At 43.3% G+C, this 12,607-nt stretch overlaps 1 protein-coding gene across 1 annotated transcript in view; it reads right to left on the minus strand.

Annotated features, from left to right (window-relative positions):
* Positions 1-7,848: 7,848 nt before the first annotated feature.
* PPP1R9B (protein phosphatase 1 regulatory subunit 9B) overlaps positions 7,849-12,607 on the minus strand; it is a 65,674-nt gene continuing 60,915 nt past the window's right edge. Inside the window, exon 10 of the mRNA XM_033918589.1 lies at positions 7,849-9,153. Within this exon, the coding sequence (XP_033774480.1) occupies positions 9,103-9,153 (51 nt within the window). The 3' untranslated portion in view covers positions 7,849-9,102. The remainder of the gene's footprint in view (positions 9,154-12,607) is intronic.

Consider the following 12,607-nt stretch of genomic DNA (forward strand, 5'->3'; position numbering starts at 1 on the left):
TGTTTAGATAATCACTTATCGGTGGAAAATCCATTCTAAATGTTGTTAAGAGTGCATTCCTGCAGATGAGAATATTTTCTAGGCTAGGGTGAAGCCAATGTTATCCATGCTAGACTTTCAGGTAGTTATCCAAAGTCTTCTCATTACTAAACTGGATTTCTGTAATGCGTTATTTTTGGGTGTAGCAAAATCAAAGAAGCATGCTCTACAAGTTGTATAAAATACCGCAGCAAGGTTGATTACAGGAGTATCTCATTATGAGCATATACAGTATCTCCAGTGCTGAAGCAATTACATTGGTTGCGCATGGAGTACCGTATTGAGTACAAAATTCTAAACATAATACATCATGTACTCTATGGGGAAGCACCAAAATACCTGGTTGAGGCACTGAGAAGATATAAGCCAAAACACGAACTACACTCACAAACAGCAATGAGACTGTTCCTTGAACAAATTCATGATGTGCACTATAAAAAGACCTGGATAGCAGTGATCTCGGTGGCTGGGCTGATGGTTATGGAATGCAATGAAGGCTTTACTGAGGTTGTGTTCTGAATTTAGAGCCTTTAAAAACAATTGTTAAAAACCCATCTATTTGTTAGAGCTTTTTATAAATGAGAAGATATTGGTAGTTCTTTTATAAGGACCAAAGTTGATCTGGGGCACTGATATTTTACGTGATTTTCTGGGCATAGATGTTCAAATCTGTCCATTTTTAAGTATGTCTTTTTCCATTTGTATGTGAATTTGTTATCTGCTCTAGTTGATAGTCGGACTAGAAAATCTTTTAAATAAATAAACCCAGCCCATTAGGAAATGGCCAGTTAGCGGTAATATTCAGAAGCACTACCCAGTCAAGCGCCACTGAATATCAGCGACCGACCAGCCCACTTAAGAGAGGAAACAACCCCTTAATCACTTCAAAGTTGAAAACCTTTCTGTTCCAAGATGCTTTTGGGCCATAACCGTTCTCTTAAGGCCGTTTTTTCCCCTTCAGTTCTTTCAGCTTACAATTTACACTTTTCCCCTCCCACTCGTAACTTCCCTTCTCCCCGTTCCTTTTGCTTCCCGTATGTTTTCCTTCCTTGTTGTTTGTCTCTGTATTAACTTGTATAAATGAATGCGTAGTTTTTAAGCCTTTTGTTATTTTAATATATTTCTTAGATGTGCACTGCCTTGAAACCTGATTTGGTGGTATAACAAACTTTTAATAAACTTGAACCGTGCAGGAGCCTATCCTGCATGGAAAAAACCCTTCTGAATATCAACCTCCAGGTTTTCAGTAATTTCTTAAAAGATCCATAGCAAAACAGCTGCAGGAATTCTGAAGGGATTAAATTCCCCTGTTTGTGTTGCAGACACCAACGGCCTCTTTTACAAAGACGTGCTAACGGCCCCGAAGCCCATAAAGAATTAAAGAGCTTCGGGGCTGTTTCCGCGTGGCAGCTGCTTGCGTGGCTTTGTAAAAGAGGCCACAAAAATAGCGGCATCAGTCCCTTCTTCTCTGGCTACTTAATAGCTCTCATTGTGCAGAACACAAACATCTCAATGGCTTATACATTTCCAGATGTCCCTTTAAACATATTGGACCATTCGAGCCGATTCCAGCTTGAGACAATGGTCAAAAAGACGATTACACAATAACATTTCTTAAATGTCACCTCTTCTGTCAGATGAAATATGCACTTTGACCCTCTATCTTTTATCGCATGTTGACAGTTTTAGAGAAGAGTCTTTGCAGTCAGCCTTTTAGATAGATAAATTGCTGTATGTGATATATGATTGCTATTAAGTTTGTCTTTAAATATGTATGTGAAGCTGTAATCCACTTTGGATAAAGGCGAAACATAGGCAATAAACTATGAAAGGTTATTGGTTAGAATTTCCGGGAGTGACAAGTATAGGTGGTTCTTAAAGCTTTGATATTTAGACTGCTCGCCCCACAACTATCTAGATAACGTTAGATAATAAAACGGCTTTCCAAAATGTATCCATTTAACTCTTTGTATAGTGGCACCGAATACATGGCAGCCAGTGTTTAAAACAAAACAGAGACCACCGTTTCAATTTGTACTTGTCAGTGTTCGGAAAACCTGGTCAAATGTATTGGAAAAACCTTGAACTGTATCTATGGCAAATTGTAACCCCTTAACTGAACCTGTAACCCGTTCTGAGCTTGTTGGGGAGAACGGGACAGAAAATGGATTAAATAAATAAATAAAAGCCTACCACAATGCCAGTCGATCAGGCCTGGTTTGAATCAGGAAAAGAAAAATCATGGGAGCGGAGGAAGTGCATCGGGCGCAGCCCGTCTCTGCCCATGTTCCCATTCTTTCACAATGGTGTAGACCAGGGGTAGGGAACTCCAGTCCTCAAGAGCCGTATACCAGTCGGGTTTTCAGGATTTCCCCAATGAATATGCATTGAAAGCAGTGCATGCAAATAGATCCCATGCATATTCATTGGGAAAATCCTGAAAACCCAACTAGAATACAGCTCTCGAGGACCGGAGTTCCCTACCCCTGGTGTAGACTCTAACCCCACCCCCCCCTTTGACAAAACCACAATAGCGGTTTTTAGCGCAGGCCGGCACGCTGAATGCTCTTTGCTGCTCCCGACGCTCATAAGAACTCTATGAGCATTGCGTGTAGCACAGAGCACTCAGCGTGCCAACCTGCGCTAAAAAATGTTAATGCGGTATTGTAAAAGGGGGGGAAGGGGTACATTAGCCAACACCTGACTTCAAATGCCAAAGTCAGGTCTGTTTCTCTGGATAGCCACCATGAGTTTGCAAGAGATGGATCTCCATACAATGGAGGCAGAACATGAAAATTTACCTAATGCAAATTCATGGCGGCTACCCTGAAATTCAGACCTTAAGAGAGGATAAAACAAAGCAATTTACATACGTATGATGCAGGTGCTTCATCTGTCCCTACTGGGTTCACAATCTAAGATTGTTGAGGGTTTTTTGTACCTGGGGGCAATGCCCAGGGTAGGGTTACCATGTGGTTCAGAAAAACGAGGATGGATGGGTTTTATTTCCACAAAAAGCAATGGAATTAAGGAAAATTGATTGAGACCTTTGGCCTTTACTTCCATTGAAAGCAATGGAAGTAAAACCCGGATGTCTCAATCAATCCTCCTTTTTCTAGAGCCACATGGTAACCATAGCCCAGGGTCACAAGGAGCTACAGTGGAAATCAAACTCAATTCTCCAGTTCCACAGCCAACTGTGCTAAGCATTGACCTCCTCTTCCTTCTTCTATCTGTTTTTTGGTACAAGCATAGAAGAGGGAAAGGGAATTGATATACAGTACTGTCTTTCTGTGGTTACATATTGTCACAGGGTAGACCCTATGACTGAGAATAGTAAGAAGACGCCTGTGCCTAGGGCTAGGCAAGGTAAAATACTGTCCCAAAGTGGAAGAACCCTACCAACACCTCAACCCAGAACTAGAACCAGTCAGGGAAGGTTCAGTCATGAGCAGGAAAATACCTATTTGTTTTCACTTGAATTAAGAAAGGGGGAACAAAGGACAGGTGGAACTAGTAGTGTTGGGAATAGTGTTCCTAGGGGGAATGTGTACAAGACAACTCACAACATTCATGGGGGACCCAGTTCAAGGTGACACAAAGAACCTTCTAGTCTCCGCTTTACCCAGGAACAAGCAACACCTGCGGCTCATTATCCTGAGGCTTATAAGGGCCAGCAGCAGGGCTCAGAAAGAAGGCAGCCACTGAACCAACCCAAGCTGGAGAGAAAACAGTGTATTGAAGGAAGACCAGTTCCTAGGACTCAAAGCAGAATACCTCAACAGAACACACAGGTCAGATCTAATCCTATTGATTCTGGAATGTTGGAAGATTTTATGAGTGAAACGTCTGAGAATGAAGAGTATTTAGACCTTGAAGAAGTCATGGACTTTAGTGTGGAAAATACTGAAACTGATTGTGTTTGAACTGAGGTTATGCTGGGATTTTGCCACCTAGCAAACTTGGAAGTTGAAACAGTTAGTTAGTTTGTCAAAGAAGTAAAGGGCTGGCTGCCCCAGTAAACTCAAGTTGGGGAAGTTTACTTTAGAGCCTTAATGTCAAGTGAAGGTTTTGGCAAGTTTCTTTTGGAAAAACCCCCCCAGAGTTTTTCTAGGCTGTGGCAGTTTGCACTGCACAGCCCTGGCAGTGGTCTTTCTGGATATTTTTTCCTTTTTGGTTTTCTTTTGACTGGATTGTGGGTCCTGATGGGGAGAGACCACAACCAACGGTCACTGTGGGAGGAGGTCCCTTCTGCCCTGAGCTCTGCAGTCGGAAGAGCTCGGAGGCAAGATCCAGTCTGATGCTGCCAGTAGCAATTTTTAAATAGAAACTGTGTGAAAGCATTTTTGGGAACCAATTGAATATAGTACTGGGAGTTGTAAGTAGCCCCTGGTGTCAGAAGTTTGAGTGGACCAGGAGGGACACAGGCCAAGCGAGGCCATTTTGGAATCTATTTTTGAAAGCCCAGTTTTCCTTTTGAACCATGAATGTTATTTTGGGGTTTTTTCTGGAAATTGACGTTCCTGAAGGAATAAAGTAATTTAAGTTTGAATCAATCCAGGTGTTTTATTACTTGATCCACCACTCCAATTAGGAATTGATTAGCTGCTCGGTCAGCGCGGTGTGCTCTGGACACTCTCGGCCATACCCGCTTGGACACGGTCTGGCCTGGTGACGCACGGTGACAATATACAGGTACTTATTTTGTACCTGGGGCAATGGAGGGTTAAGTGACTTACTTAGGGTCAGGAGCTCTTGACTTTTTTCCTTCACCCTTTCATCGTCTTAGCTTATATCTTTGTTTGGGCAGAATGTCACTGACTTCCCTTCCCCCAACCTTTTGGTTTTTATCGTAACCTCCCCTTTCTTTATTCCCCCCCTGTACCCATTTTTGTTTGTTTGTTGGTTGAACTTTTGTTTTTGTTTATTGCCTCCCTTGTTATGTCTTTAATTTTTGTTTTAATTTTCTTTTAATAATATATTACTGTAAACCGCTTAGACCAGGGGTGTCCAATGTCGGTCCTCGAGGGCCGCAGTCCAGTTGGGTTTTCAGGATTTCCCCAATGAATATGCATGAGATCTATTAGCATACAATGAAAGCAGTGCATGCAAATAGACCTCATGTATATTCATTGGGGAAATACTGAAAACCCGACTGGACTGCGGCCCTCGAGGACCGACATTGGACACCCCTGGCTTAGACTAACTGTGGTATATTTGTGGTATATCAAATAAATTGAAACTTGAGCTGCAGGGGGAATCGAACCCAGTTCCTCAGCTTAACTACTAGGCTGCTCCTCCTCCTCCTCCTTAGCTGATAAAGACCCTCAGGTCTGCTCTATTTTTAGTCTGCTACAATGGCGCAGATCTCAGTTCATCTCTACCACCAATCCTAAGGATCCTCTGTGCCTAACCCAGGCTTTACCTCTCACTCCTCCAAAGCTGAGGATCCTCTGTGTTTGTTCCAGATTTCTTGAATTCTGATATGTCTGCCTCCACTGCTTCTTTGAGGGTTTAGCAGGGTTCTGTTCAAAAGCGTCCAATGTGTTTTGTGGAAACAAAGAAAGCTTTTATTCTTTGTAAGTGATAGGGAACAATATGGCAAATATTAAACCAGTGCGATACTTCCATGTTAGGGTTACCACTATTTACCACTTCTATAGTGCTGAAGGGCATTAAATAGACAGTCCCTTTTCGGAAGAGCTTACAACTAGAACAGACAAACATGACACAGAGGGTTGGGGATGCAAAACCCACAGAGGAGAGTCAGAGCAGAAAGCACTCTCAAACAGGTGAGCTTAAACCTTGGACTTGAACGCTGCCAGAGACGAAGCCTGCTGTAGGGATTCAGGCAGTTTGTTCCAGGCATACGTTGCAGCAAGACAGAAAGGACGGAGTCTGGAGTTGGCAGAGGAAGAGAAGGGCACAGATAGGAGGGACTTGCCAGCTGAACGGTCCTCCTTACTTCCATTGCTTTCAATGGAAGTAAAACCCAGATGTCTCAATCTGTCCTCCTTTTTCTGGAGCCATGTGGTAACCCTACTTATGGGCTCCGGTGTATTTGCTGCGCTGGCCTATGCTAACTTATTCAATAAAAGAGCTCCTAAGTTGTGATTTGATATACAGTGCTCCCCTGGTCATTCGCGGTCGGCGATTCGCGGTCCCAGTCATTCACGGTATTTTCTGACCGCGAATGACCGAGCAGGAGAGGGCAGCCAGAGAGGCAGGAGAGAGCAGCCGGAGCGCCGGCGAGTGAAGGAAACCACTCGCGGTATGCTCCGACCGCCTCTTCCTGCACTAAAGTCGGGCCTCACCAATCAGGAGCTGCATGTCAAAAGTGCTCCGGCTGCTTTCTCCTGTCTCCCCCGCTGAAAACCGTATTCGCGGTTTTTCAAGATTCGCGGGGGTTCCTGGAATGGAACCCCCGCAAATATCAGGGGAGTACTGTATATAGTGGCACAGTAAGACACACATACACATCGATTCGAAATTCATTTCCTCTCTCCTGTGCACAATCCACAGCACAACTTGGTTGTTTTGTTCCTTTTTTTTTTTAATTTTTAGCTCTCAAATGCTCCATTGTGCCCCAGTACGTTCCAGCACTGTTCCTGTTGGTCCTGATCCAGTACCCAGTCCATGAAAAGTCTGGTTCGAAGCCTTCTAGGCCATTAGGCCCACAACAGATATCACAGCTTAATTGGGGGAGGGGGGAGACAAAAGAGCTGGGTAGTAAAATGAGAAAGGGAAGAGATAATGCACAAGTTCACAGGAAGGAAGGGGGAAGCTCAACTGAGAGAGTGTACTGTTAAGAGGGGAAGGAGAGAAGTGCCAGAAAGAGGCACAGTGGAGAAAGAACATAAGGTAAGACAACATATAAAAAATGCATGAGTGTGAAAGGGAAAATGTAAGTTGGAAGGACTGAAGGTGAAAGCAAGAAGGAGGAGGAGAGAGAGCAGCTGGCGCTGCTATTAATTGCAGTCTATCTGGTCCTGGTTTAATAAGGGCTGGGGTTAAACATGCTGGTAGGGCCCAAGGCAGAAATTGGGAATGTGGCCCTAAAGCCCACCAGCAGGTTTCAGGCCAGCTTGAGGCTCCCTGTGGCATGGGTGCCCAGAACAACCACTGTGTTTGCAGCCCCCTAACACCGGCCCTAGGTATAGCCTAACTTCCAATGAGGTAAAAAAGACTTTAGGGTCAGGTGCTGATCTGGAGAAGCACAGTGAAGGAGGGAAGGGCAGGGAAGTTGTTGGCCTTATGAGTTATCCAATAGCAATTTTGTGACTAGCCCTGGTCCTTGAAGTCCCCCCCCCCCACCCCTAAAAAAAAAAAAAAAAATCTGCATGTCAGGATACCTCAGAACATGAAAATTCACATTACTCCCAATCAAATTTCCATATATGTTTCTTAGTTATGAATAACCTGAAAAGCATAGACTGTCTTCTGCTACAAAATTATTGAAGGAATGCCTTCTTTTGGCCTAACCATGAATTGAATATCCCACCCATCACTATGCTTCTGCAGAACAAAAATCCTCTAAGAAGGAAATGTTGGATCCCACCTAATCAATAAAACCAGGACCTCAAGAGCAAGAAGTGTGAAGAAGAGCAAGGAGTCTTGGGGCTTTAGTAGCATGGTCCCATGAGATACACATCTTTAGTCCTTAGAGATGAAGTGGGAGAGCTGAAACGGACATGGCAGAAAAGAGAAAGGGGGGGAGGTCTGGATCAATCCAGATTTAAACACTTTGCCATTCTGTAAAATGATCAGCCTCAACAAAAACCCAGCTGTCCACAGAGGCACACCATCATGTAACCCTGAATTCCCTGTACAAGTTTATTAAATATACAAAACCAATCTCTCGCGCTCTCTCTCTCTGTAGGGCTCCCACTCTTAGGTCCCCTATCCCTTTTTTCATCCCATTGCACACTTTAAGTTTCATACACAGTCGGGTCACATTTAAATTCTTCATTTTTGTAACATTTGTAATGCTCAGGACTGAACCCAATGCCAGCCCTGAGGCCACATCTGGAGTGCAACTGGAGCAGAACCAGAACACAGCTGGAAGGCACCTGAAATACATGCATCATTCTGGCACTTCATGACCTTCCTCTGTTATTTCTGGCTCCAACTTATAGCTTCGCACCTTGATGGATGGATTTTATCTTCTTGGCCAATCAGAATAAGTGTCAAGCATTAGCCTACCAAGACATGGATAAAAGTCTTGCAGATGAAGAAAAGGCTGCAGCTTCTAAACCCCAGAACTGGAAAAGAACCCACTTCCCTGGGCAGTTAGAGAATGCCAACTTTGCCCCATCCTTAAAACGCAAATGCTGCAGGGATTTCCAATCTTGAAAACTCTTCTGCTATACAGCACCCAGGAGCTGATTCAATTTCCCAGAAAACCATTCTGGTCCTGGCCGTTTGTGCTAACAATGGACACATTTCCACCATCACAAATACTGAGAACGATGAAATACACAATTGCATCGCCAATAATTAATAATTAAAAAATAATAATTAACCCTTTCCCACCCAGCTCAAAGTCACTGAGCTAAAAAAACAAAACAACAACCGAGGAAACCATATAGCTCTCTCCCCCAACACATGAACAACTTGACTCGAGTGTCTGTGCCAAAACCTGTTTGGAAGTGTTCTGGTTCCTGGCAGGGTTTATGAGTTCAACTCTTGCCCCATATCGCACTGCGGTGGGGGGTTGGGGGAAGGAGAAGAAAATGACAGAGGGAGAAGGCTTCAAAACTGCAATACTGACTGACTCTTTTCAATCAAAGAAAAGATTTGTATGAAAAAATAAGCCATTCAAAGATTACTGGGGCTTCCAGGATGCCAATCAGATCCTCCTGATCCACATTCATACATTTGTATTCCAGACTTTCCAGCAAGCCCTCCCTTGTCTCTTCTCGCCATCATTCTCTCCTGAAGAGGGAGGCACTTGTCCATATTTTATTTTGTTTTGCTTATTCCTTATCTCCATTTCTCAGGATGGGGGCAGGGTAAGGATGGGATGGGGAGAGAGAGATACACCTTCCTCCCAATCCCTTTTCTTTAAGCTGGAGAAGTCTTCAAGGTCTGCAGCTTGCCCTCCAACTCAGCAATCTGTATCAAAACAAAAGAGATTACTGGATTGCATCTCTTCTGGTATTAGAAGAAAATAGTCCGTTTGATTTCTGCTCAATTGAGTAATCAATGGATGCACCTTTTAATTAACAGGTCAATATTCAAAGTGATTTAACTAGCCAGAAACACCTGGATTCCGTCTGTTCAGGGCCAACTAGTCATTTTCAGCAGCATTTAACTGGTTAGTGCCACTGAAGATGTCCTCTTAGCGGCAAACTCAAAATCAACCATTTTGGGGGTGTTCCCAAGACAGAGTTTGCACCAGCCAAAGCGACTGCGGTTCTCCATAGCTGGTTAAGTGCTGGATATTGCACTTAAGTGGCTATGGTTTATTTGGATTTTATTTTATTTTTTTATAATTCTTTATTCATTTTAAATCATACAACAAGTGTACAGAAATACAACCATTATAATTTCAAAATAACACTTGAAAATCTTTACCATGTCATCTAGAACAAAAATATATATCCCTTCTTAAAATAATTTAAACAAAAGCTCAACATAAAATATACCATTAATAATTAAAAAATATAATGCAAACTACTATTACCACCCCCCATTGTGTAAATATAATCTCCCATAGAAAGTGATGTCTACTCATTACAATATTTGGATTTATTAAACGCCTTTTAAGAAAAGATTCACTCGAGGCAGTGTACAGCAAGTACAATTCAACATAAAAACTTACAATTATGTCAACAGCATAACAGCAGTTAAAAGACTAAATATAAACAAATACCCCCCCCCCACACACACACACAAACACACACACACTTTTACTAAACCATAGCACAGTTTTTAGCGCTGGCCGTGGCAGTAACCGTTCCAATGCTCAAAGGAATTCTATGAGCATTGGAGCTGTTACCACCTCGGCCGGCGCTAAAAACTGCGCTATGGTTATGTAAAAAGAGATAATGAAAGAGGTAAACTCAAAATCAGCAAATTGAAACTTAATAATAGAACTATCATGACACAGTTTCAAAATTATACTTACACTTCTCCCTCCGAATCCACGGTTTCAATATCTGTGGATTCAGTTATTCGTGATTTTTTTTAATTTTGGGGCTATTTTTTTAAGCCCTCTGAGACTCCCCAGAACCTTACTTGGTGGTCTAGCAGGCTTTCAGGGCAAGAGCGATCTTCCTATGAAATGGCTGCCGTGAGTTCCCGTAGTCTTTTGAGACCACGACGGGAGCTCCCGGCAGCCATTTCCTATGAGTGATCTGCATGGGGCAGGAGCGTATGAAGATTGCTCCTGCCCCGAAAGCCTGCTAGACCACCAGGTACGGTTCTGAGGAGTCTCGGGGCTTAAGGTAAGGTCTGTGATTCCTGGGGAAGGTGGGGGGTGGGCTAGAACTGGCCCGAATATTATTCGCAGTTTTTTTTTATATTTGCAGGCTGGCTCTGCCTCTAACCCCTGTGAATATTGAGGGAGAAGTGTATTAACAGCACTGAAATTTAAATCAGAGATATAATACGTACGAAACACCTAATAAACACACATCGGAACATTCAAATAACAGACATGATGCTAACGCTTTTCTACAACACAGTTTATTCTATAGCCGAGGGGCCAAGTGTAGATATTAGATGGGGACAAGATGGGTGGTACAACGTCTGTTGGGATAAACAGATGGGAGGCTAAGCCCAAGGCAAATTGTTTGTACAGTTCAACACGATATAAGGAACTTATCTAAGTTAGTGTGTGTAGCAAGCTAGTCCTGGTGCCGATGGAGTGCATATAGTCAATCACATTGTGTCTTAAAGGCTTGGGAGAAGAGCCAGGCTTTCACCTGCTTCCTGAAGTAGAGGTACTCTAGAGTTAGACATAGCCCCTCTGGGAGTATTTAGATCCTGGCCTCTTGCCTGGTTTAGCAAGCTCTGCAAACCTGGACCTGGCCCAGCATTGAATTTCCGGGATAACACTGGGGGCAGTCAGCACAACGCTGGCTGAATATCAGCCTCTAAGGTTTTATTTCTGTTACTGCAGCCTACGGATGGATTCCTTACTAATCTGAGAACTCGCACATAACTTAGATAGACTGTTCTCTTTCTTTTTTTCCTTGTTCATAGCATTGACAGATGAACATACATTTCTGCATTGGAAAATGGTGATGGAATTTAAAAAAGCATGGGATAAACATAGAAGGATCTCTAATTATAAAATGAAGAATGTAAATTAAAGAACTAAGGCCGGTACTGGGCAGATGTGCATGGTCTGTCCTATATGTGATGATTTGGTGTAGGATGGGCTGGGGAGGGCATCAATGGGAACTCCACTAACTTACTGGACAGACTTTATGGTAAACAGGATGGTTGGATAGGCTGGAGTGAGCTTGGAACCTAGGACAATACCAGGTGGACTTTAATCTATGGCCCAAAAATATCAAAGAAGAAAAAAGTTAATCTAGATGGATGGACCGTTCAGGTCTTTATCTGCCGTCATTTACTATGTTACTATGACATCACAATGCAGGTGTAAAGAGCCTTAGCCAATAGGGAGAGGAAGAGATAGTGGATGTTGCAGATGGGCCATTTGGCCTTTATCTGCCATCATTTACTATGTTACCTACCATATGTTTCATCTTTGCTTACACCCTATTCTGTCTATTAAAATGTTTTACAGGCAGTCCCCGGGTTAAGAATGAGTTCTGTTTTTTTAAACCGTTAAGTTGAATTTAAGTTGAATTAAACTTGGATCCTGTACAGTACAATCTATAAAAACATTAAAGAAACAGTCAAAAATAAAGTACTGTAGTTTAAATAAAGAAAAGATAGGAGATTTACACTTATTTTTTGTTCTTCATCTGTCCGTCCCTCTCCACCACTACCACATCTAACATTTCTCCCTCATCACTCTCTTCCCCATGCATCTGCACCTCCCACCTCTCCCACCACCATGTCCAATATTTCTCTCCCTCCCTATACCCATCAATTCTCCTCTTTCTTCATTTCCCCTGTGCACCATCTCTTTCCCTCTCACTCAGACACCCATGCCCAACAATTCTCTTTCTATTCCCTCCCCCACCTCAGCATCTCTTTCCCTCACTCCCTCCATTGTTCCATCCTATGTCTCAAGTTCCTGTTCCCCCACCCTCCCTTCATTCTGTGTCCCAAATTCATACTCCCTCCCTCCTTCCTTCCTTCTAGCCTTTGTCCGAAGTTTGTGCTCCCTCCCTTCCTTCTGTGCCCCAACATGACACTGCTTTTCCTTTCCAGTGCCAACATGCCCCCTCTTCCTCCCTTCCATGTCCCAATGCTCCCCTTGTCGTTCTTCCCTCCATTCCACGTCCCAAATTCGTACCTCCCTGCCTGATCCTGCAGGTGTTTACCTCCTATGGCCGGCTCCCTCCTCCCAGCCACACTTCTCTTCGTAAAGCCAAGGCTGTGGTTCCTACACACAGCCCAGGACTGACATGGAAGCCTTCCTTCT

The sequence above is a fragment of the Geotrypetes seraphini genome, chromosome 13 (assembly GCF_902459505.1).
Source record: "Geotrypetes seraphini chromosome 13, aGeoSer1.1, whole genome shotgun sequence".
NCBI classification, from domain to species: domain Eukaryota; kingdom Metazoa; phylum Chordata; class Amphibia; order Gymnophiona; family Dermophiidae; genus Geotrypetes; species Geotrypetes seraphini.